This window comes from Lagopus leucura, unplaced genomic scaffold, assembly GCF_019238085.1.
Source record: "Lagopus leucura isolate 7727_CA_CO unplaced genomic scaffold, USGS_WTPT01 Super-Scaffold_100001, whole genome shotgun sequence".
Lineage (NCBI taxonomy): Eukaryota > Metazoa > Chordata > Aves > Galliformes > Phasianidae > Lagopus > Lagopus leucura.
The window spans coordinates 95129254-95154821 of NW_024962262.1; the positions used below are offsets into that span (position 1 = coordinate 95129254).

At 37.5% G+C, this 25568-nt stretch overlaps 1 protein-coding gene across 2 annotated transcripts in view; it reads right to left on the reverse strand.

Moving 5' to 3' along the window:
• Positions 1-25568, reverse strand: part of NME7 (NME/NM23 family member 7) — a 91895-nt gene that overhangs the window by 38669 nt on the left and 27658 nt on the right. For both annotated transcript variants that reach the window (XM_042866665.1, XM_042866666.1), the window contains exons 5-10: positions 22804-22854; positions 22075-22282; positions 18903-19008; positions 6083-6147; positions 5166-5234; positions 1659-1760 (exon numbers count right to left, since the gene is read on the reverse strand). In XM_042866665.1, coding sequence (XP_042722599.1) covers positions 1659-1760; positions 5166-5234; positions 6083-6147; positions 18903-19008; positions 22075-22282; positions 22804-22854 — 601 coding nt within the window. The remainder of the gene's footprint in view (positions 1-1658; positions 1761-5165; positions 5235-6082; positions 6148-18902; positions 19009-22074; positions 22283-22803; positions 22855-25568) is intronic.

Sequence of the window (25568 nt, forward strand, 5' to 3'; positions counted from 1 at the left end):
CAAATTCCAGTTCCTTTACTAACTTTAAACACGACTTTGCTTTGAAAGTAATCACTGTGATCTCAATACTACTAAATGGAAAATACTTAACAGGAGCCAGAATGACTCAGATACATTCTGTACTATAGCTACAAACTTTTCTTCACTTGTATTTCTAAATAGGTTGTACACACACCAGGACTTAGCATATATAAACAGGTGAAAAAAAATACAGATAGATCCAGATCTCCTAGTCACAATACATTATTTGCATGACACATTTACTTTAACCACTAGAACATCAAGTGCACCGTATCTTAAAGGTCCCTCCATCACGGTCTTTTTCAACCTCGGTGATTTTATGATTCTATGATAACCTTGCTACATAATGCAACTCCAATGTGGCTTCTGATACCTTTATTTGAGACAGATATTTTCACTGTAAGTTCATTGGGGAGTTTCACTGACTACACAGGTTATGAATGACAGAAGGCCACTGAAATACTCAGTCACTTCTTCCTCAAGGACAAGCCAGTAACACAGTCTGAAGAGACACACATTTCAGGCAAAGATCACTCTTGAAAACAGGCACAGTCACTGCACATGCACTTTACATGCTTGAAGAGTCAATTAGCTTGAAATTCTGATAGAAAACAGCATACAGAAATACTAAACACAGCTGCCTATCTTCCAAACATACATTAGTGCAACTGCTGTGAAGATGGTGTCCAAAAGTTGCAGGTTATACTCTGTTTACAAGATGCTAACTGAACAGAGGAACATTTGTAACATTCAGTGTGATCAAACAGAAGGGGAAGACAGGTTTGGACAATGCCTTTAGCTTATACTTCTCCAGATCTGAAGAGAAATATATCCCAAACAAATTACAGTACCAGTAAAAATCTTCATGATCCCCCCCCCCCATGGAAACTGTTAAACTCACCCAGCCTGCAACTAAAACATGAAATTATAATATCTATTTATAATTGTAATATCTAATTTCATTGCCTCCCTCTTGATATTTCTCCTTGTGGCTTCTGTGTGGTACGTTAGCATTTGCTATTTAAAAAAAAAATGGCAAACCTTTTGAGACAGCGTTTATGCTTGTTTTATGCTCGTCTCCAGACTGCTTACAGTATCATGCATATCCAATTACTTACCTCAAGAAATTAAAAATAAAAGCTGGAACTATTAGCATAACAAACAGCTACAGTAAGATTTGCATTTTTTTGTTTCCTTACAAAAGCCACAGAAACTGTTTCTTCTTTTATAGTTTTGTCTTAGAACAATGCTACAGACTGTAGTGCACTAACAACTGATTTCCACGGGCATACAACAATAATAACCATTTGTTCCAGCTCTCAAGACTTGTGCTAGAATACTTACACATCTCTAACAATGGATAACTTTATTTTCACATAAATATTACCATCATAGTATTTTATCATCTGTTTTAGGTAAGACTGAAGAAATCACTAGTGAATTTGCAAACTGATCCGAAGTCTAGCATTTCACTTCCATAATGTGATGCTCACATGTTTTGAGGAAATGCAGCAGGTATATGGCAGTCATACCACACTGTAATGTTTCAGTTCACATAGATTTCAATTCATAGACACTGCATCTTCTTTTTTTTTTTTTTTTTTTCAGCATTCCTTATCACTCAAGCAAGTACTTACAGGGTCAGAAGGACCACAGAAGTCTCTGAACACTTTTGGAAGTTCAGGCTGTATAATCTCCATTGCTATGCAAGGGCCTGAGCACAACTCTGTAACCATCTCCTGGAAAAGAAAAAAGACCAAAACAAATCTGAGCTTTCAGCACTATGGAGGGTTGCATTCCCCCAAAAAACTTGATCCAAACATACCAGATAGGAAAGAAAAAAAGAAATACTGGTGGATTTAGGAAAGCAAAGATGTGAAGCAAAGATATCATTTGTATTCATAAATACATATATACATAAATACATATATATATAGCACATTTTGTAACTTAGTTTACGTGGTGGAGATGGAGATAAATTGAATATTCTATCTCTGGGATACTGAACAATGTGCAACAGTATCCACAATACTTTAAATTCTTTTACAGGTGCATTCTTACTAATCTTGACTTGTATTTCACAGAACTGCCTCATAACTTGTCAGTCTAAACTGAATCAATACTACACTTTGCAAGGCATAAGTGTGAAAAATGACACCATGTTGAGCAAGTTCTACAGACATCATGTTTAACAACATTTCCTATAGGAAGCACAGGACACAGCCTATATTTGATGGCTTAAAGTCAAGAAAACATCTCTTGGGCTTTTGGTTCTGTCATTTATTTGTGTATTATGGAAGCTGAAACACACAGGACAAAAGAACCAGGAATTTAAATTGAAAGGAGTGCATGGCACATCATTTCAGGAAAAAGATCCTTGATCTGGCAGTATTTCTTGTGTATGCTCTTACCAGAATCTCGGTTACACTGAAATAAACCTTTTTGCTGGAGCCTCCTGAAGCGTAAAGAGATATCCTCAAGTCCTCAGTAGATGATAAATACAGGTTTTTAGTTTTTGCAAGCTTAGGCTATCTCCAGACATTAGTGCCAATTTAGAGTTTGTCAATTAGAGGCATAGATTTCAGAAGCAGAAATATGCTACCTTAGTCTAAATTGATTTAAAAAACAAACAAACAAACAAACAAAAAAAAAAACCCTGCCTTTATAATTTCATTCTTGTCCACCAGAAATTTGGGCAGGCAAGTTTTAAAGAAATAAGGGCAACTAAAAGAACTAAAGTCACTGAGGAAAGAGAAAAGAAGAAAACATTCACAAGAAATCAGAGAGAATAGGGAGTAGTGCACAAGGTGCAACCAAGCTCACCAGCTCTGCACAGGTCAAGGATGAGCAGAGAACAAGAAGAGAAGCAGAGAACAAGAGCATCAAGAGCAGGCAAAAAGCACTAGGAAAACAATGGAGTCCACCTCTGCATTTTATGAAGTATGACAGAAATGAAATACTCAAAAGAACCCAAGTCAAGCAACACTGTTCCAAAGAGTTGCTATCTTTATAATAAATATCATGTTAGGAGCACATGCTTCATCTTAGCACTGTGACATGAATAGACAGAATTTTAGCCAAGTGCCTCTATCATTAACCTGCTCCCAGCAAATGTAGATAGAAATATTCTTGAGAGCACGTGAGTAGAGTGCAGGCTAGTTTCATGCTTTACGACAAAATAATACATATTTCCCTTCTAAAAAAGGCCTCATCACCTTTTCCTCTTTGGTAGGACTTGTAATTTAATTACAGCTAAATTAATTTTTTTTTAGCAAATGATTTATTCATCAGATAATGTGGCTAGTGGTCAACCAAGACCATTCTTGAAACTGGATGAAGTTCAAGCATTTTTTATTAATAAGGTGAATTTGGAGCTAGCACAGAATCTTCCTCCTTTTTATCAGTAAGCAAAATCCTATGTAGAATCCATTGATTAGAGGAGATACCAACAAACCTAATTTTTTTTTTTTTTCAATTTAGCAACTGTTCAGCATTTTTTTCTAACAGATATATGTTTTATGTACAATACATCAAGCCTTCACCTGACTGTAAAAGTGTAACCAGAAGAAATAAGAATACGTTTTCTGAAGAAGACTTCTGGATGATGAGTATCTTCCTCTTCTGCACCAACTTATTTTAAAATGATAAATAAAATTCAGATCAAAACAGACGGTTCTGAGTTACAGATATAAGAGGTCATATTCTTTCTTCAGTTCCTTATTTCAAAATGTACTTCTTCCTATTTGGCCTGCACTGACAATATCTACTGCTGTTTCCATATGTGTCTTTTCTGGATGTCTTCACCATCACGATCAGCTTTCCCACATTATCCTGTTTCACAAATAAGCCGAGTGCGTGAAGATAACCCCTTAATTTCAACTAAGTGTGTCAAGCACATGTGGCTTTCAGGACGGAGCCCCAGATTCTCACTTGAAATCCCATCTGAAACAGATTTCCTTATTTACTTATCCAGCTTAAATGTCACGTTCCCTTCTGAGTAACTTTTCAGACAAAGTATGTAACTTTACCACTTTTCTGAGGGTCAGAGCATATACCAAACAGCAGAAAATGATAGAGACTATCAAATTTGGTTCAATTTGTATTTTTATAATACCAGAGGATTCTCTGGGTCTTGAAATACCAGTCAGGCACTACCACATCTGAGTTCTGTAACTCACCTTCAAGTCTGTCTGTCCAGTCTTATATGAGTTCCTGGCACAAAGGATGTTAGTAGAGGAAATTTTGTAAGTATTCATCAATCTGACAGCAAACAAACAGCATCCCTAAACTATATGAAGAGGAATCTATAAACCCTGTTGAAGTTGACTAAACAATCATAAAGGAAAGAAAAAGTCACATTGTCAGAGTACTATTAGTAATTGTCTGGAATAATAGAAGTAACTGAGTAGAAATCTTTTAATAATTTAACTATTTATAAATTAAGGATAATTTGCATGGTACATATCATGGCAGTGAAAAGAAAATCATTACTAATTGTAAAATGAATAAAGGTTATAGGGAAACACCAAGTTGTCTTCCTGATTCCTGTTGTTCTATCTGCCATTAGGAGGCTTTATACTGCAATACAACAAACCATAGTAATATCATGTGATCTTAGATGCCCCTAGGATTACACTATATCTTAAATTTCTTAAATTTTCTGAAGATCCACAGAAGCCAGATCAATAAACTGAAGAACAGCTCAGAACATCACTAGGAAACATTCCAGTATAGCAGCCCCACTGTAAACAAAACAAGACATACTTATTCTGGTACAAGCTACAAGCAATATCAAACTGACCAAAGATGTATATGCTATATATAAATATGTATATATACATAAAATGTGTGTGTGTGATACATAGTTCTACCACAATAAAATAATTTACCTGAGGGCTTCTTTCTCTCTGTTGTATTTTACAAATTACTTAGTTCAGTAATTCCCACAAAGGATACTCCTTTCTTACAAGATAGGCAGCACAATTTTGGATATGACATACATTTTATTTCAGAACAAGTTAGAATTGGACAAAACCAAGTTCCTAGAGGAAGTATTATCACAGTCTCACGATGGGCAGATGTGACCACTTCCTTGTTTAATCATGTTTTATTTATAAATAGAGACTTTTCAAATTTATGCTTACCATATATTCAGCAACAACACCTTTGTAAATCTCATAAAACTCTTCCACATTTGCACGCTCCATGTTGAACTATGAAAATAAAAAGTGTTAGTCATTCACATTAAATGGAAAAAAATGGATAGCCCTTCATAACCATCAAGAATTCAGAATGCTATTCTAAGTTCCACCCAGTAAAAGAAATGGCTTTACAACTGTAATATGTTTACCATCCTTTTAGCCAATGGTCCCACACGCAAAAGAGCATAAAGTACCTTCTTCTACCTTAAACATCAGTAGACAATGTACTTCATTTGTAGTGTTGGCTAATGCCACTAAGATCTACAAGAGGATCTGTTTGTTGCATAGGAAAGAGAAGAAACTAGTCTTCATTTCTGGAGTATTTGAATCACAAGGAGATTTCAGATCTGAAGACTTTCAGAAAACACAAAAGGCAGTTCTTATAGGGCTACTCTCAGGAACAATCTCTGTCCAATTCCCTTTAAATTCTGCTGGTGATGAGGATGTCAATCTTTGAAGTGTCTTCAAAAACTCTCCTATAAGTTCACACTAACTGTAAGTTTAAAGACTTGTAGGATGTTAACAATCTTTTCCCTAATCCTAACTAGTTCAGTTTTCAAAAGATATCTTAAGTGTTCCAGAAAACATCAGCATCACTATGCCCCTTCTAGCCATGTGAAACTGAAACACAGAGATGAAGTCTCTCCAGTCATGGTTGAACAGCAAGGGGAAACAGATCAGCTGATCAACCAAACAATAAAATACAAATATAACAAAGGCAGCACTGATCCTAAAACATAACTACACAGCTGGTACGAGGGTTTTGTATTTCAGGAAGTCATCTCTGAATTGCTGTCAAGTGCATATAGCACAGTTCCAGCCTCTGTTTATAAAAAAGATAAAGACAAAAGAAAACCTACCATCTGCAAAGCCGAGATCTGAAATCCTTCATTGATGATGGCTTTTATAATCTTTCCAGCTAGTCCTGAAAAAACATACAAAGTACAGTACTCAAACAAAAGAAGTTAGAATTCTAAAGTATTTATGCTGCCATAACAGTTAAGCCAGTGTCTATGCAAAGCTATGAAAAGAAGCAGGGGGCAAAGCTCCCTATCTAAATACTCTATATTTATGAAATTATAATATTTTTATTCTCTATCTAAAATGATGCAGTAATAATTTTGAACAAGTAAATTCTATTCAACTGCTGAAAAATGATTAATTAGGCTCTAGCCAAAAAGGTTGCTGGTGAAGTCTTTTTTTTTTTTCCTGAGATACCCAGTAACTTCAAAATCAAGATTTACATCCATACTGAAGTTCCAATACCAATATTTGTAGCTTAAGCAGTAATCAATTCAGGGCATAGGCTACCTATTTTGCAGTCTTACACAGTGCTCACCAGAGCTGGATCCAAGTTTGAATTAGAAACAATGCAGAACGATAATAAATATCAGCACAGAAGTTCATGTCACTATGTGAAAAGCACAGTGAAAAACAGCCCACTGCTTCTGAGGTTCTAACTCACAAATATGTTACTGCTGATCATACTATTTTATGCTATGAATATATGCTCAAAGACCCAATGACACTGAAAAGGAACAAAATTAATGTAATAAAATATTAATATAGAAGAACAAGAACCACTGATTTTCCACTGAATGCGCGTTTCAGATTGCCTGCACTTATACTAATCATGCCATTTGAAAGATCGTGGCAGCTAAGCACAGTACTCCGTTATTTGAGAATTGTAGAGCATTCCTGTTTTTACATAACAAAACTGTCTGCCCTCTAGTACAAACTGTGAGCAACTACAAATTTCTGGACATTGATTCAGAGCAGAGTATTCTGTAATGAATTACAACAGCAAAATTTGACTCTTAATCATTGAATCCTTTTATTAACTAGTCTTTAAGCTGAAAGTTTTTTTTAAATAACATTGCATAAATTCAGTAAATGAAAATAAAATAAAGCTGATATCTCAGTCCTAGCACACTCGAGACCTGAATTGTATACTGTCTGCTAATACCTGCAGCACACAATTGTAAGCTTCCTACACATTAAAAGGTCAGAAGAAGTTCTGAATAAACAAAATAGATACCTGGAAAGAATCATAGAATGACCTGGGTTGAAAAGGACCACAATGATTATGTAAGTTTCAACCCCCCTGCTATATGCAGGGTCGCCAACCAGCAGACCAGGCTGCCCAGAGCCACATCCAGCCTGGCCTTGAATGCCTCCAGGGATGGGGCATCCACAGCCTCCTTGGGCAACCTGTTCAGTGTGTCACCACCTCTGTGTGAAAAACTTCCTCCTAATATCTAACTTAAACCTCCCTTGTCTCAGTTTAAAACCATTCCCCCTTGTCTTACCACTATCCACTCTCATAAACATTTGTTCCCCCTCCTGTTCATATGCTTCCTTCAAGTACTGGAAGCCACAGTGAGGTCTCCCCAGAGCCTTCTCCAAGCTAAACAAGCCCAGTTCCATCAACCTTTCCTCATAGGAGAGGTGCTCCAGCCTCTGATCATCTTAGCTTTTAAAGAAGTGTTTTTTACAAATGAAAATGAAAAGACTTGTGCCTGAAGTATCCACCACAGCATTTTTTAAATCAAGGCTCATGTAAAACCACCTTCCCCCTATAAAATGGCACAATTTTTTTTTTTTTTTTAAATATTTAAACTGCTAAAGGGAGTGCCTGAGATTTGGGTATGTATTCAGTGCATGCAGCTCTTGGGGCTTACAGAACAAGTGGAGGTGAGTGCAATTCCTGTTGTCAAAATATACTGTTACATCGTGGCTCACTTGCACTGATAAAAATTTCCTTTTAACGCTCACGTAAAGCTAGAAAAATATGTTTTCCCTATTTTTCAAAGGAAGTTTTTAAAAAATGCAGCAGCAAAATGAAGAGACTAAGAAATTTACACAGTAAGCACAAGACTATATAAAAAAGGAAAACACCTCTAGTTTCTTTTTGTCCACGCTACAGAAAAGGTTGACCAACCCAGTGCATCTACACAAAGGTCTCAGGGAAGCAGCAAGCCTGTAATTGTGACTTCAGAGATGAAAGGCCAGCTTGGGAATCCCTCCAGGAAATAAAGAAATAAATAAGTAATCTGCAGCAAAGCATAAAAACTTCCTCATTCTCAGTCTTCAGATACAATATTCCAGTTAACAGCCACTGGCTTATGAGAAATCAAAGACGGAAGAAGGGACAGTGCCAGGCAAAGGGCAGTCAAGGTTACGTTGATATGAGAAAGCTGCTTGGCCCAACAGCTGCCCTTCTCCATTTTACACTCTGTCAGTAAAGAATAGCCCGCTTGGACAGGCCTTCACAGCTGGCAAGAACACTAAAATACTCATCAAGTATCAGGTTCTGAGGTACCAGGGGAATCTGATTTTTTAGAATTTTATCCTCGACCGTTTTACACACTGTAAGCAAAATTCCTCTTTTAGACTTAAATATTCAGTTTTCTGGGCTGCTCCTCCACTGAAGTGTTAAGATTTTTCTTCTCTGTAGAGATGGGACAGGCTTCTTTAGTGATAGAAGTCAAATAAAGTAAGAACATTATTTGCAAAATGGTCTTTAATACAAGATTAGTTTAATATTTAACCGTGATAAACCCATTGAGATTGTCCAGTACCTTTATTTCTGACTTCACTCTCACTCAAAGACACAGAGTGCCAGAACTGCAGCATTAAAAAGGCTTAACCACAAAAATCACTGTCACCATTGCTCACAGACAGATGTCTCTCTCTCTATAGAGATATGTAAAGGGGGAATGGCTGTTAATATATTACCTATATTATATACTACAAATATTAAAATATATAAAAACATAAATACAATAGTATACATAATGATATATATTATATATAATACATAATTATATAATGTATACTTTTAATATATTTATATATAATTTTTTTGTTTATCTATCTATCTATTTACAGGGGTGAATGGTTTTAAATTGAGACAGGGGAAGTTTAGGCTAGATATTAAGAGAAAGTTTTTCCACACAGAGGGTGTTGACACACTGGAACAGGTTACCCACGGAGGCTGTGGATGCCCCATCCCTGGAGGCATTCAAGGCCAGGCTGGATATGGCTCTAGGCAACTTGGTCCAGTGGTTAGAGACCCTGCATGTAGCAGGGGCTTGAAACTAGATGATCATTTTAGTCCTTTTCAGCCCAGGTCATTCTATGACTCTATATGAATATGTATATACCATATAATCTCTTTGAGAGAGTCATGAGATTTCATTTATGCTTGCAAAACAAGATGTTAGCTCCACTTCCCAAAGGCAGGAATCAAGGCACAGGAGGATATATGCGCTGTGAGCCTCCACTTGGCCTCCACTGTCTCAATCTAGGCAACACATGCATCACTTCTCCCAGCGACGCCTTCTTTTTAAATTCTATCGCCCCAAATAGGAACAAAAAAACAAAGGCCATCCTGAAGCAGATGAAACGCACAAGCTCAAGGTTCAGCCTGAGATGTCTCTGGCTTTCAGCCAATTACATGACTGAATTGGGACGTATGCTCTCCTTTGTGGGCAGATAAGGCCAAGGAAAAGAAGAACTAATTAGACAAAGTGTTATTTCAGCAGCTTTTCACAACGTGTTTTCAACTTTAAAATCCAGATATGTCATGGAAAAACAACTTTTTCAACTTTTTAAGGACCCTCCAAAAAGGGCCAGTGCATGTTTAAAATGCGATTACAGTAAGAACCCAAATCAAAGCTGCAGATTAGGCGCTAATTATGATGAATTTTTAATCGCAACACACCAAAGAATCACAAGTATTACTAAATACAACCAGGGAATTTAATACTAATCCTTACAAATGACAGAAAGAGGGAGGGAGCACTAAGTCTCCTAGAAAGCATTGTTACTATGCAAATTACACTGGACAAATAATCTTCCAACAGAGTTTAATCAGATGAAATGATAAGATCTCATCAGTGACACTTTTCTGCAACACAACATTTGAAAATCGCACTCCATTAAGGAACAGAAAATATCAGGGAAGACATCAGACTGAAAAAAAGCTACAACTTCTTGCAGAATTATGGATTGGAATAAAAATAAAACAGTTCACAAAAGTCACCTAACAGCACTTTAATTAATGGGATGTAGCAGCTGTGTTCCTGGGATCTGCCAGTCCCAGGCACTACCAACCACCAGCCCTATGACTAAGAACATTACATTCTCTTCCCTTTGTTCTTGGCCCATTTCCCAATGTAACCACTCCACTGTTAAAAGCTTATTAAGGAAGACAGTCTGCCTTCAAAGCAAGTCAGGCATCTCAGTCTCGATGCTTCATTTACTTATTACCCTTCCAATAATTGAAAATAATTCCTCAGGAACAATAGAAGATTTTTCACATGAATACATAACCTGCCATCAGCAATGATATCAATGATCTACCTAATCCAATAACGTATTTCCAGAGGCAACCAATACAACACACTTAAATTAGCACCAAGTAGCTACTCATTTTGTGTCTGGCTTTTTTTGACATTTGGAAATGCATTTCTGCTTCACATTATAATGAAAAGAAAAAGGTTATCTTATTCTTTGCTGCCAAGATTTAAGCTTCTATCCCAGAGGATCATCAGGTTTGGCTCTAAACAGTCTTTTTTTTCCCCTCCATTTCAAAAGAAGAGAACGAGGGACTCAGAGCTGGGCCTTCTTGAAATGTATTTCAGCCATAGGTCAACAGTGCTCCAGAGAACAAATTTTATTGGTCCCTTCTCTTATTTTCTACTGAAAAATAATGCAACTCTGAGCATTCTTATTAAGCAGTGCGGATACAATTTCTAAACACCCCAAACCACAATCACAGTGATAGCCCGCGGCTACTGATCTTCCAGCCTCACTGTGCACTGTATGAAAAAGGATTTCCAGATGTTTTTTATTTGCTTTATTCTGGAGCACCAAAAAGCGGACTACAGGGGGAAAGATGATCTTATGAGTGACCCACATCAGGCAAACGGAAGGAAACTAAAGCATCACACTTTCCCTTGAAAATAACACATTCAAGCATGCCACCTAGAATGTTTCCACAGTTATCATGACTTTCATTTACTTCTTTCCTGAGCATAAACAAAACTAAACACAGTATTTGAATCGAGACTGCACCACTGATTTATACGACAGGATCTAGCATCATCATTCAAACCACTCACATGCTTATTAACATATTTTTGTTATTTCTCACTGAACACTGTGCACGAGACTGATCATGAATGGTTATAATTACAAAGAGGAAGTGGTTAAAACTATTCCTTGCAGTTTGCGTTAGCCCATAATTATAAATGGCAATTTTAATCTATTGTTGCAGTTATCAATAAACACAACTCTAGAGGTTAAAGCCCTCAAGAGATTCTCTAGAATCTGTTCCAGAATATACTAATTTTCTAATTTTCTATTTTACTCCCTGCAGAAAGTTTGCCAACTCTGCCCAAGATCAATAGTAAATGTACTGTAAGTTCTATCATTTATTTTTGCCTTGGCAAAAGACCATCTCATACCTCTGCATTCTGTATTTTTGACTCATATTGCTTTTGCTGCTCGTTATGTTATTTGTGAAACAAAGTGCCTAGAAGCAGGAGGCAGTGCACAGGTTGCAGCCTTACCAGCACTGAGTAGAACTACACTGTGTCCAACACTCACAGTGCTGATTGTGCACATGATATATCGCTGTTCCGACCACTTCTCTGCAGGCTTTTCACCAACACCCAGCCTGTTCTTATTTTACACTTGTGCTTCCTCTATTTTACACTTGTCTCTATTTTATACTTGAAGCTTTAATTTTCCTTCCTCCACTGTAATGCTATGAAGTTGTTTACATTTTCATCTGCACATTCTGCAGTTTATCAGGAATGTTTTGAGTTCTCATCGCATCCCCCAAAACTACTGTAGGTGCATGGTACCAAGCATGCTTGGTTCTTCCCCATCCCAGTCATTAATAAAAATATTGACAAGAACTAACCCAAGGATGGATGCCAAGACCTCACTTGTGGAGCCCCTTTAATTTCACATGCTCATGTCTCCAGTTCAGTGTTAGGGAAAAATTATTTAAAGCTGATCAGATGACTATTTTGCACAGCTCTAAACATGCAAATTATTTCATTGAAGGAAAACTTTGGTTTCCTAACACCAAGGGGCCCTAATGAAAGCCCCAGTATTCAAGTGAATTAAACTATCTGGATCTGATTTATCTTTCTTTATATAAAGTGTACTTAGAGAACTTACAGACCAGTAAAGCACGTTATCCTTTATAGAAGACATGCTGGTAAATTTCCATCATATCATCATTATCTAAGTGGTTTAAATTAATTTATAGACTCTTGACTCATCAGCTTTCCTTGTATTAAAGCAGCGTAATTAGCCTGAAATTCCCTGGACCACTCTTAGAAACTATTAAATCTAACTACAGCATTAACTTTTCACTAACACATTACGAAAGAAAATTCCCAAATGCAGTAATAAATGCTCCTTCTTAATGTCTTTCTTGCAAAACATTAAGTCTGTCTTCTGTACACAGAAGGACGTTCAAGTCTTCCTAGTAGTATGAGATGCGAGCTTCAGCAAAGATTAGCAGTGCCATTTTGATCTTCTTTTTTTTCCTATGATGTATAGCTCCTTCTCTTCCCTTCTGTCTCAAAGATTGAATTTGGAAATGCTTTCTACCTTCCCCTCTACCTCATTAATATAAGTTTATTTTTCATAATTGGAAAAATAAATGTCATTTCCCCACTAGTCACTGAAATCACAGAATGGGCCGGGTTGAAAGGGACCTCAAGGATCATGAATCTCCAACCTCCCTGCCACAGGCAGGACCACCAGCCTCCCCATTTAATACTAGACCAGGCTGCCCAGGGCCCCATCCAACCTGGCCTTGAACACCTCCAGGGAAATCCAAAAATCAGACTAAACTGGGAAGCCAGTGCCAAGCTGTAAAAGCATGCAGGAAATAACTGAAAAACAACATAGGCTTAGTTTCAAAAGACAAACATCCCAAAACCAGAATATTTATCATTACAACTTTACAGTTTACATTTATACATTTATCATTTACAGTAAAGAAAGTGAAAAAAAGACAAAAGTGGATGGACTGATATTTTAGTGGAGGCTAAAATTTTCTCAATTTTAAAGTGGAAAAGAAGGTTGTTTTTAAGTGATTCTTCATTTCTCTGTAAGAAAAGAAAATTACCACTAGACCAACACTTCAGAACACCTCAACACTCTAACATCTCCAAGAAATATCTTAATGCCTTTAATTTTACATAAATGCTGCTTCTTTCAGCGTAAATCCTTTTCAAAGAGACGTCTGCATCTGAAAGCATGGTGCATTACTGGGTAGTTTTCATTTGACTGCAGCATTAAGACTGACACATTGCATGTGAGACTATCCAGAGGTCACACTCAAATGATCTATTGTACATATCTCAAGTTCCTGCAAAGATTTGTGTTCATCCTGCTTATCACTGATGCCTTTCTGCACTCAAACTTGTAGAAATTCACAGCATCTACCTTTCACCTTTCTATAGTACATACTTAGAGACAGAAAATATGCTTTTAGATTACTTAAAAGAAAATGGCATTCCTATTTCTTCCTCAGTTATAAGAAAACAGCTTTCTGAAAAGCCTGTTCTATTTCTGAAGTCTCCTGGAAATAAAAATGAGTTACTCAGACTTTGCCTGTTTAAAAACTCAGGGTGAGAATATATGATTTCCAGAGCTTGTTTACAATTTTTCAAAACCTGACATAATGTATACAGATCATCTTCCTAAAAGGCGAGATAGATGCTGTTATCTGAGAACGATGACCGATTTGCACCTCTCCTATTACACCCTCTCTTCTTTCCCAGTTTATTTACATTCCTAACCGCATACACGTAATTACACTTATCACACTACAGAAGTGAATTGGACATTTACACAGTGATGTATTCCCATTCAAAGGGCAATAAGTCTGTTGTAGATCAGGAACAGTTCTCCTGTTTGCAGTCAGACATATCTACTGCAACGCTGGATTTTAGTTCTCTCTCCAGTCTGCCTTAGAAAGTAACTTCATTTGAGGTCTTATGTGGGTGCACTCTTTTTCTGCCTTAGACTCAACTGCTGTCTTAGCTTCTCTTTTCTTTGACAAAGTAAAACTTGTCTTATGAGTGAATAACTACTCTCAGTTATGATTTTTCCTAGACTGTATAAATAAGGAAACATGATTCTTACACTGAGCTTTCATGTAGCATTTTGCTAATCAAAATAAAACTCTGTGATTTGCTAAGGCAGTCCAGTAAGTATTAAGTTAAGAGAGCTGGTGATAGCTCCCAAAGATTTACTATCCATTCAAAACAGAGTTAAAATGATATTTGTACTGAATATCTTTTACTGAATATCTTTTGGAAAAAAATCAAAACTGTCCTGCTTCTTTTGTTTTCTATGAGATTTAAATCTTAGTTGAACAATTATGTGGAAGACAGCACTGTAATTACTGTATTTTTTTTTTATTTTAATTACAAAAAAGCATAAGATTTTAGTAGTAATGTTAGAAGAAAATATCTAGCTTAACACATCCCAGCAGAACAAACCTGTCTGTGTAGGCAGTCATGCACCTAGCAGTTCTTGAGGCCATAGAGGCTTCTGTGTCTTTAAGCAAGCTTTTCAGATTGCATCAGATCCAATGAAGTCCCAATTACAGTTTTGTTTTTCAAGTTCATGTCATAGTTTTAGCCTCAAATCTATTTTCAAGAAAACTCTGACTTCAGAACTCATGTCTCAAACTTGGGAATGCAGAAACAGAGGGCAGGATTTCAACTCTTGAGTTCTGTGCTGTAAACTACGAATGTGAAAATGTGAAATGTAACACTTCTGAACCCAGCCTTTACATCCTGATCATTGCTATTTTCATTTTTTTTCCCCTGCTCATTTTACAAGGAAATAAAATAAAAGCCATATTAAAGAAACTTTACAATCAAAGTCATGAAATACCAAGCTCTAATCCCTACAGCAAACACGACTAAACTATTACAGATAATAAATTAAAGTTAATTCCATCCAGTGATTTACAAAGCACTGTTTCTACTGACAAAACAGTTGTGCCGTAACTGTCAGAGCATTAGATTGAAGTTCATATATTTTGGTGTATTTATAATTTTGCCTTCTGAGCACTACTGGTAATACCTCTGGACCTAATAACATGAAGGGAGTTACAAAAAGAATGTCTAACTGGTTGCAGCTGTGACCTTGTATACCTGAGTTATCAGAAGCTCCTAACACAAGAAGCAAGTGGGAAACACAGCAACACTAAAACTCTCCAATTGTTAACAGATCAAGCCCTAAAATCCTACCTAACATACTAAAGATGCGTGCTCACTAGTTGTCATCCTTCTTGGCTGAAAACTGGCCCCAAGACAAGTGAAGGAGGTAACCAGAAGACACTGAAAAGTATGGCAGACTCCAGAGGGGTCAAATCAGGCTGTGACCCTCAGATACACTTCTGGTCAGATCAAGTATGCAGCTCCATGCAGCAGATTGGTTTTTTCAGCAAAGAGGAACTGGAATGCTTTTGCAAACCCTCTTCAGAGTTCACAGGCAGAGCCATGTGCTGTGTACTGGGCTGCTTAGCAACTGGCGTTTCTGTGCACTGGTCAGGATCAGGTCAGCAAGGCCAGAGATTAAACTCATGGTGACTTTCCACTGCTTTGGCACTGGACAGGAATCTGTAAACTCTCTACGGTAATCAAAGCCAGCTTCTAAGAATGATTCTGTCCTTGAATTAACCAACGTAAACTAAAGATTAGATCCAGCCTTCTGATAGCAAGGGAAGCTAACTAAAAAGCTTTTTTGCTTATCTATGGCTAAGCAAACCCTTTCCTGGATCTAAAAAGTTGCAGATTTTTTCCTTCTAAGAACTACTCACGCAATGGACTCTGCAGGAAAAAAGAAAAAAAACTGGAAAAAGGAATAAAATTCAAATCAGAATCCAGTTAAACATTCCTATAGAAATAAAGACTAAAGCTCTGAATAAGCTCAAATGTGTAAGAGAAACTTCATGTAATTGTACGCATGTAATGAGCAGATTACATTCATGGTAATTAAATAAGTTCAAGCTCAGCAGTGCACAGGAAATTACAGAAAGGTTTATTTTTAGATACTCAATAGTAAAAATTTGTGGAGCACAAATCAAATCTGCAGCGCATAAGAGACACTCCTGCATTGACCCACATAACTTTCCTCACTGAGCCTCAGACAGACCACCTCCTGGCACTGATGGCTGCATGGGATTTTCTCTCTCTCCAGATGCCTTATTTTACCTTACATTCTACCAGCCAGAAAAAAAAAATCAGGAGTGGACAACTGCAGCAGGGAGTGCTGCTTTGTTGGGAGGGGGTGGGGAGGAGGGAAAAGTTGCTCATTTTTTATACCACGCAGTCTCCTACCAGCAATTGCGCCTGAGGGGAAGCTCATTAGTTGCTATAGCACCTACTCTAATTGAGATACAGGAGACATCTCAGGTATCACCAAACACAGTTACTAATAGCTGTTAGAAGAGAGGTGAGATGAGCAGGGCCTCCCTCTTCTGTTGCAGACCGCTGAGCCTGAAGGAGTCTCCCAGACTCCAAAATAATCTCTATGGGGAAGGAGGACCAATCATACCAGAAGAGCTGCCACTCTGCAACAGACTAGAGAGGAGTACAAGAGTAAGGAATACAGAAGAAGGCAGGCTAAGATAACCAAACCCTCCCTGGGACACTCCTGGACCATTGGGAGGAGAGCTCCCACAGCCTTTGTAAAGAAGGATTCCTCTCATATCTAACCAGTCCAGCTGCAATATAAAGCTAAAGCAGTGCTCTCTACCAAAAGGGGAAGTTGCTGCCCAGTCACAGTGACTCTTCCCTTCCTTAAGATTCACTCCCTGTCAGAAGTCAGGCTTCTGAAAAGATTAACAAGACTGTCACAGAATCATTATCTCTAAAAAGTGCAGGACGTGTGGCTATGGAAATAGTCAAAGTAATGGCAGAAAGAACAGATAGAAACAACTAAATTTAGTAAGACAAAAGCATAGCCAGCCCGAGTTCCATCACTCTTGATAATCATTTTAAATTGATAAAAAGTTTTATTAGCTTAGAAAATGCAGTGTTGCTTCCTTCATTCTGTTGAAAGAACTTTTCAAAGCAGTATGGATGGAGAACATGCACACGAGGTACACTATTTTGCAAATTTTGCTTGAAAGCAGTGGTCTACCTTTCCTGTTCCCTATGGTGTGAGATAGGACTATAGTAGTGGAACCTAAGCTTCACTTCTGACCAGTCCTTTCAGCTCTCACACTATAAAGCAGAGTATAAACTCGTATTTTCTGCTTTTACACATACACACACACACACACACACACACACACACACACACACACAGAGGAGAGTACGGCCAGGGCCAGAATTTGATGTCTGGAAATTCAGAAAAATCCAGAGAAGTTCAAGAAAAATGAAAATAATGAACAAGGCACTACGAAATCTACAGAAGTGGAGATGATTAAAATTAGGGACAACTTTCGCTCACTAAGAGTTTGAGCCCCCATATATGACACAAATTGCATCTTAAGTATGAGAGAGCACACTTCAAGCCACCCACTTTGCAATTTTGAAAAATTAAGGACGTTAATAATCCTACCACAATAAAGTCTGCCTTTTGCAAATGTTTAAATAGTTAAGTTCACAGTTTTAGCTGCTGCCTATATTTTCTTAAGAGGAACATCTTTCTGTCTGTGCTGCAAGGCAGATGTATCAGGAACAGATAACTTCAAAGGCCTCCAAGAGATATCAGGCATTTTTATCAACGCTGAGTGCAAGACTCTTCATTATAAAAGTTTTTTGGTTTTTTTTTTGGTTTTTTTTTTTTGTTTTTTTTTCTCCATGTCCTCCAGATATTCTATTGGAGATATGAAAGGTCTGGAAATTGCCACAGCCATTTCTGCTGTCTTTATTTTAGCTGTCCATAGAGAAATAACTACTGTGCTGCATCTTACCAAGAAAAATCTAAACATGCTCACGTGACAACATTCATTTTGCACTCAAATACTGTTGAAATGCCAGAACTGAAATATTTTACTGCACTTACTGCTCTTACACATGCTCCTGTATCTAAGTGCATGACACAAAAGTGAGATTATTTCAGCACGGTAACAATTGGGCATTAAACTTTTCTGAGGCTCATGTAGTAAATTTGCAAGATATGCTCCAGAACAGAAAGAACCACGGAGTCCTACAAATATTTGCTACTTCCCATCCCCACAGTGCAAGATTCACATCTGAAAAAAAATTCCCTTTGTGAGAAGTTTTAATGTAATATGTTACTGTGTAAATGGAAGACGCTGTAATATAACCAGGTGTCCTGCTTTCATGAGGAAGCTAACCTCCACTAGAGTGGTAGACAGATAGGAATATGGTTAAGTTATCACAGCTTAAATGAGATTCATTGACTCATTTATTTTTTTTCCCTCCAATCTCTCAGTGTTTATTCTGAAATTAACAAGTATCTACACAGCACACAACCCATGATAGTAAACTGGAGAAATACTAAAGGCGTATGAAAAAGGCTTTGCATACACTTTCAAGTACAATGAAATACTCCACGTTCCTGCAGTTTCACGCTGTCACAAAAAGTGGCACAGGAATGATCATGAGATAAAACAAAGTGTAATTTGTTTTCACCTCCACTATTTATATTGCTTACCTTCATTAACTGCATGAGGCTTAATAATGCAACAAGTAGAGTTTGTGAATTTTGCACTGTTGGCTGGTCCATGACCTCCACTGGAGGGAAAGAACAACTCCAGCTCCTGAAAACAATTGCAATTGAATTCACTTTAGTTTTATCTAGTTGCATGCATGAGCTTTCATCATAAGTAACAACATCCAAAGTACTCAGTCACAGAAAATTATTGATTTTTGCATTACAAATGTAGGTTATTGTTGGGGAGAAGTATATCTTTCACTCCCTGGCAACATTATGATTGCTACAATCATAAAAACATCATTTGAATGTTTCTTGTAGGTTTTTTTTTTTCCCCTTTCTGCTTCCACAATACAATCTATTTCCACTCAGAACATTCAAAGTGCTGCTACTGCTGCCACAATCATTTGGCAGATGAAGCATTCCCAGATTTCTAAATTCTCTTTCCTCAGAATTTTTTGCAGATCTACTCCCATATACAGATTTTAGCTTCCCTCTTTTCATGACACATTTTCCTCCACTTAAGCAATAACACTATGAGCACCCAATTTTTCCTTATACAAAACCAAACTCCATCCTACCTGCTTACAACTATTTTTTTTCCTTTTGTATTAAAAAAAAATCTTCACCTAAAATTGTTGGCTCCACTCTCATGACTTACAGACTCTTGTACCCCTTCTCCCCCCCCCCCCCCCAGCCTTAGTGAATGGAAGATGAACTCAATTACTCTGATTTCTGAGAAGAATCAAAAGAACCTCTTTGTTTCCCATTACTTCCTCTCCTCCTGCCATCATTATTCAGTCTTAGACTACAGCAAGCTTGACACCCAAGCTTCTTTCCTCAGCGATTTTTAGTATTTTTTTTTTTAACTGTTCACTGCCAGCTTCATGCTTTTTCCATACCATTTATTCACATAGCTTACACAATCTGCCAATAAATATTAGTCAAATGCTTGAAACACAGATTCCATTTAAGACCTATTGGTCAAGTTAAGTAAGAGAATTGATGAATTTCTATTTAAGGGAAATAATAATATCCTCGAGATACTACTACCAAATCCATCTAATTTTTTTTGTGTGTAACACTAAGAGCGCCGAAGGCCATTTCCTGGAAATGTCTCATTTAATTTACTAGCTCAATTCAGATAGAATAAACTTAACTATTTCTCAATCTTCTCCTCATGTTACTATGGCAATTCCTGTAATCCTGACTTGAACAATTACACAGTTTTCACTGATGGATCTTTCAACAGGAAGGAAGGTGAAGTGTTTTTATTTTCTGGTTTTTTTTTGTTTTTGTTTTTGTTTTTTTTTTCTTGTTTTTTTTCCTCCTAGCAAACAATGCCCATTTTGAGTGCCCATAACATCCTTATTTTGGTGACATGCTGCAACCCTCAAAGACCTTGTGCCATTCTGTTAACTAATGTTCATTCTAAAAGCAGCAGCGAGAAGGAGACAACAAAATACTTCAAATATTTACCACTTTCTTTGGTCCATTAAATGCCAGAAGAGAAAAGTATCTAAATAATGCTGAAGAGTAGGATAATGAAATGACAAACAAAATCCAAGTGATGCCTTAAAAAAGCAATTTTTTTATTCATACCTAATATGAAAAAAAAATTGTCCTACAGAAAGAAAAATAATCTCAAAGTACACCAGGGGCCTACTTTCATTTGTCATTGCACTGTTCTACTCTAACTGCTCAGTGTATAGTACATCCATTAGATGTAGTTGGGACTTTGGTTTTCTTTCAAGAAAAATTTCATTTAGGTCCCTCTATTTTCTATTTCTTTTCAGGAAAGCTTCTGCAAACTGCAACCAACTAGTTTCCATGGCAGCTGCTATACAAGCAGATAGTTCTGCACCTACAATGTTAAAATACGTAGAGGCCTATTAAATTCACAAGTTGAGTTGTTTTATCAGAAAGTGGTATCAGCAACACCACAAGGATGCCTACATCTGCAAAAGTTCAGCAATACAATAATTTTAGTCAAAAATACTACACATGAGCAGGGCCTTCAAACTGTTGAAATGTAAAGAGAACTACAAACTTAAGCCAAAGCACATAATTAAATTTCCAATCAGAATCTTATGCTAATACAGTCTCCTACACTCTCAGGTAAAAACCTGGCACAGCAGGTCACTGCAGCACATAGAAACAAAGAGAAACTTTTCCCATTGTTCATGAAGACATCAGTCTACTTAACCAGAATTACAAAGACTTGTTTAAGATTCTCCTTCATAAGAATTCAACTTCATCCAACCTCTTTCTGGATATGTATCATTTCCACCAGACTTGCCACCACAAGAAGTATTTCACATCCAAAACATGACTTGTCAAAACCAAAAGGTGTGCAGAGAGGCCCCACAGGCCATGCACCATGCAGACACCTGAGCATAGTGCTTCAAGCAATGCCCAGGACTCACAGTGAGTTTCCCATGCCCTGCAAACCCACAGCAGCTGCAGCTACGCTCACCACTAGCACATCATTGCTACACATTTTCTAGTACATAAACTGCCAACTACCATGAGGCATCCCTCAAAAGAGGGAATCTTTTTCAAGTTTGTGCTACTGCAGCTGTTTCAGGGTAAAAAAGAAGAAAGACCAGGATCCCAGAAGCAACAATTATCTTTTCCCTGCTAGTTTAGAGCTAAGATAACAGTGCAGTACTGAAAAACTGTTCAGTAAACTTTACTCTAGCCATTGCTTATCAGCAGATCTACCCAACATCAGCGTTCACAAACACCTCTGTTCTATGGAAATGCTGGTAATATTTAATCACCCAGTCCTAGGGCTTTTTCTTAATACTTTAAGAAAATACAGACTACAAGGAGAAGGGGAACTCTTAGAAGCCAGGCCCACTGTATTACCTTCCAGAACACAAAGCAATACAAAATGGTCTGTCTTCATAAATATTTGATATGCACAATGGGAGCAGGGTTTTATAGGACTAGGCACGTTGTCCGGATCAAAATGTCCAAGACTTCCATTTATGGCAAATATAAACAAGATTCCTGTTTCCAGACAGTTTATTCTTCCATGCTAAAAAAGAGAACACCTATTCATTCAGAACTCAAATGGGAAAAAAGAGAAATGAGAAATTCCTGACCACTTGCATTATCAAATTAAATTAATAAGAAAACTAGTTAAGAAACAAAGTCAAAAACTTACTCGAGCAGCTGAGGCAACTGAATCTGGGCCATGAGCTGCATTTCTTATGCCATCATGTCCAAAGTTTGCTCTAATGCTGTCTGGTTCATCAGTACGAGCCACTGCAGAATTTGCAGGCCCCAGTAATGTTTTCCATTTACAAACTGCATCATCCCGTAAGATTTCCATAGCAACAACAGGACCACTTGTTATAAACTGGAGAAGCTCACTGCAAAATGGAAACAACATATGGTGATCTGGGCTGTAAATTAAAGCCAACGAAAATATGTGACCCAGTAGAGAGGTTCAGAACTCAACTCAGCAAAGCCCTGAGCAACCTAACTTTGTAGCTCTGCTTTGAGGAAGATTTTTCTTCTCATTGTTTTGAAATGATTTATAATTATTTGTTTCTAAACTTGAGAAAATTCCTATATAGAAGATGTAGTGAATAAGACTGTAGTAGGGAAGACCAAGCAAATAAGGACAAAAGCTTAAGGTTCCTCAGATAACTATCATTAGTGTAGATAGACATCTGTGAAATAACACCACAGGCAAAACTCTTGCTTTTTATCAACATACTCAAACAATTACTTAGCAAAAAAAAAAAAAATAAAGTTCTAGATCATCTGATCTCCATCATGGTCAGATATAGCCTGTACTCAGTCTCACTGAAGGGCTTGAGTTTGGACCCACAGTAAATTAGTTGCTGTTGCAGAACAATAAATGTCAAGCTCAAAGTGATGTACCTACTTATAAAAAGGTTTTGATTGATGGTCTACGTAGAAATCAACTGCTTCTTTTCTGGAAAAGTAAAAAGATGCAGCTTTATATAGATATATACAACGTGTATATATGAGTACACATATATACACACACTCACACATATAACTCTGAGAACCACAAACTATCATTCATCAACATTTTTCTATTGATAACGCCTTCCCGAGTTGGAAAATTTATGGGGCATTCATACCCTGTAAAAGAAACTACACAGATTGCTCCAGAAGTAATGCCTCCTATTTATTTCCATGGAAACTAAAATAGATACAAAGAGTACAATAACATTATTTGATACAGAAAAATCTCAGCTGCAAACAGTATTTTTCAACAGTTACTTCCATTAGCTGTGCATTTTCACCAACAATGAACCAGAGCCTGCATGGTACTCTTATCAAAACTCGTGCCAGCAGAGGTGACCTACTATTGCTGTCAGTGTTGAAATGCACCACCCACTGTCAAACAGTGAATGTGGGCACTGTGAGATCTCCAGAAATGTTCAGCAAGCAACAGTGAATGTTAATGGGCATCATGCTTTCCGCATGGAAAAATTCAATGACACACCTTTGCTTCATCTGTGTTCTCATGTCAGGTGCCACTTTATCAGACTGCCCCTCCGCTGCCACCTGTCACACAGCAACGTGTAAGGAATACTGGCGTGAAGGTTCAGTCTCCACCATAGTAAAACAGGAGGCATTACTTTTGGAGCAGCACTCTTACATTTAACTTTGTCATATTTAGCATGGTTAGAGGTGTAACTGACTCCTGTTCACAATCCTGATCTGGGAAGGAAGTCATCACTAAAACTAAGATTTTTAAAGTCACTGATGAGCTCCACATTCTTAGCTTGGGAAACAAACACAGCAGAAACGCCCTCCTGACAAGCTATTCACTGTTACATTGCTTTGATCTTTCAGTTCAATTTGAGTGTATACGTCGGGTAATGAAATCTGGTTTTAAAGCATAAACAAACAATTCATCCACTTCAGTGAAATCTATTTCCTTATTGGGGCTAGTGTTTGATGACAGTGAACAACAGCATATTGCATGATCTGGTTTCTACTCAGTATCCAGAAATGTTACAATTCCAATAGGTAGCACAACCCCTCCAGATTAGAACATGCTTTCTCATATGCTTTTCCCTTTTATAACTGAGTTTGGTCACGCACTTCCCTCAGGGAAAAATCCAGTCACTACACACTGTCTGCTCCCATAGCGAGGGATTTCCACGAGGAGAGCTCAGTACTTTTTCAGGTAAAAAAAGGCAAGCAAGCACACAAAGTGTACCTGTACTGCAGCTGTTATATAGTCTCAGTACCCGAGTACAAAGATAGCACATCAGATGCTGCAGGCTAAATGCCAGAATATTCATCACTAACACAGCATGACAGCCCTCCCCAAGCTCTGCACTCCCACAGCCATGCCTCTAGTAGCCCTGTGCTCAGTTTCAGGGTCCATAGTGCAGACCCTCCTTCCATTCACCTGTGAAACATCACTCTTTGGCTTTTCACCTTGCCACTTCCTGAGCTAGACAGCCCACCCTCCTCCCTCCTTCTTCTTGAATGGCTCCTCATGCAAACTCTTGCTACCTTCACTGCTTTTTCTGCATGACAACAGCTAGAAGAATCCATGAGAGTTTTCAAGTTTAGCCGTTATTTTGCAACTGCAGCTTCAAAACGCCAGTTCAGAAGTGCAGGTTTGGACTTATCCCACCGTGTACCATGTTCTGAAGCTGGAATTTGCTGAGATGGATAAACTCTTGAAGCAGACTAGCAGCTGAAAGCAAGCAGTAATGCTGATCCCCCAGTCTGTGTACAAAGCTCATAATCAAAGCAGAGATGCATAGAAACTGAAAGATCCCCATCTGAAAAATTATTTCTGAAGGTAAAAAATGTCTCCTGAAATTTTCTGGTCTCCACAGTTTCACTCACTTCAAGCAGCTCCCTTTACTGAAAGACACCACCTGAATATATTTCAAGTAACATGCTGCAAGTCAGAACCAAGTCATAGTAACTGTCATCTGCAATGCAACTTCTCACATCTTTCTTCATTTGCAGTCCAGACTTAGGCCTGATATTGCCAGAGGCAAAAAATAACCTCAAGAAGTACCTAAAGATAATTTAATTTCCCTGACAAAGATTTTAACAATCACAAATTTCTTCTTTGAGGAATCAGAACAGCTATCTGCCCATTGGAACCAAACAGTTCCTGGTTGGTTGCTTCAAAACCAATGCTAGTCACAGGAATACTTGCACTCTCAAGCTCCAAGTTTTTGCTTACAATTCACTATTTCATCAGAACATCCCTTGCCGAAATTAATTCACCAAATAATTTTGGAAAGCAAATGGGGAAAAAGTACACAAACAGATTCCATACTGTCATTTCTGAATATGAAGAAATATTTCTGGAATATTTTTTCTGTATCAAGTTGAACTCTACTATTCAATTAAGAATTCCTATTGCAAGAAATATAGAACTATGGTTGTGCTGTATAACTTAGCTCCTTTTTCCATTTCATCTCTTGTTACTGTTCTGCTTTTAAAGAAAGGAAAACAGCGTTCACCAGGAAATAACAGACTCAACTCACATGCGATTAACTTCTGTGTCTAGATAGCTGACCTATCAAAGCAGGTATCTGTCCTCACTTTTGTATCTTGGCTATAGCTTTTTTTTTTAAAAAAAAAACAAAAAAAAACAGAGGCATAAACCAAGTTAACAGGGATTGCCAGATGAATGTC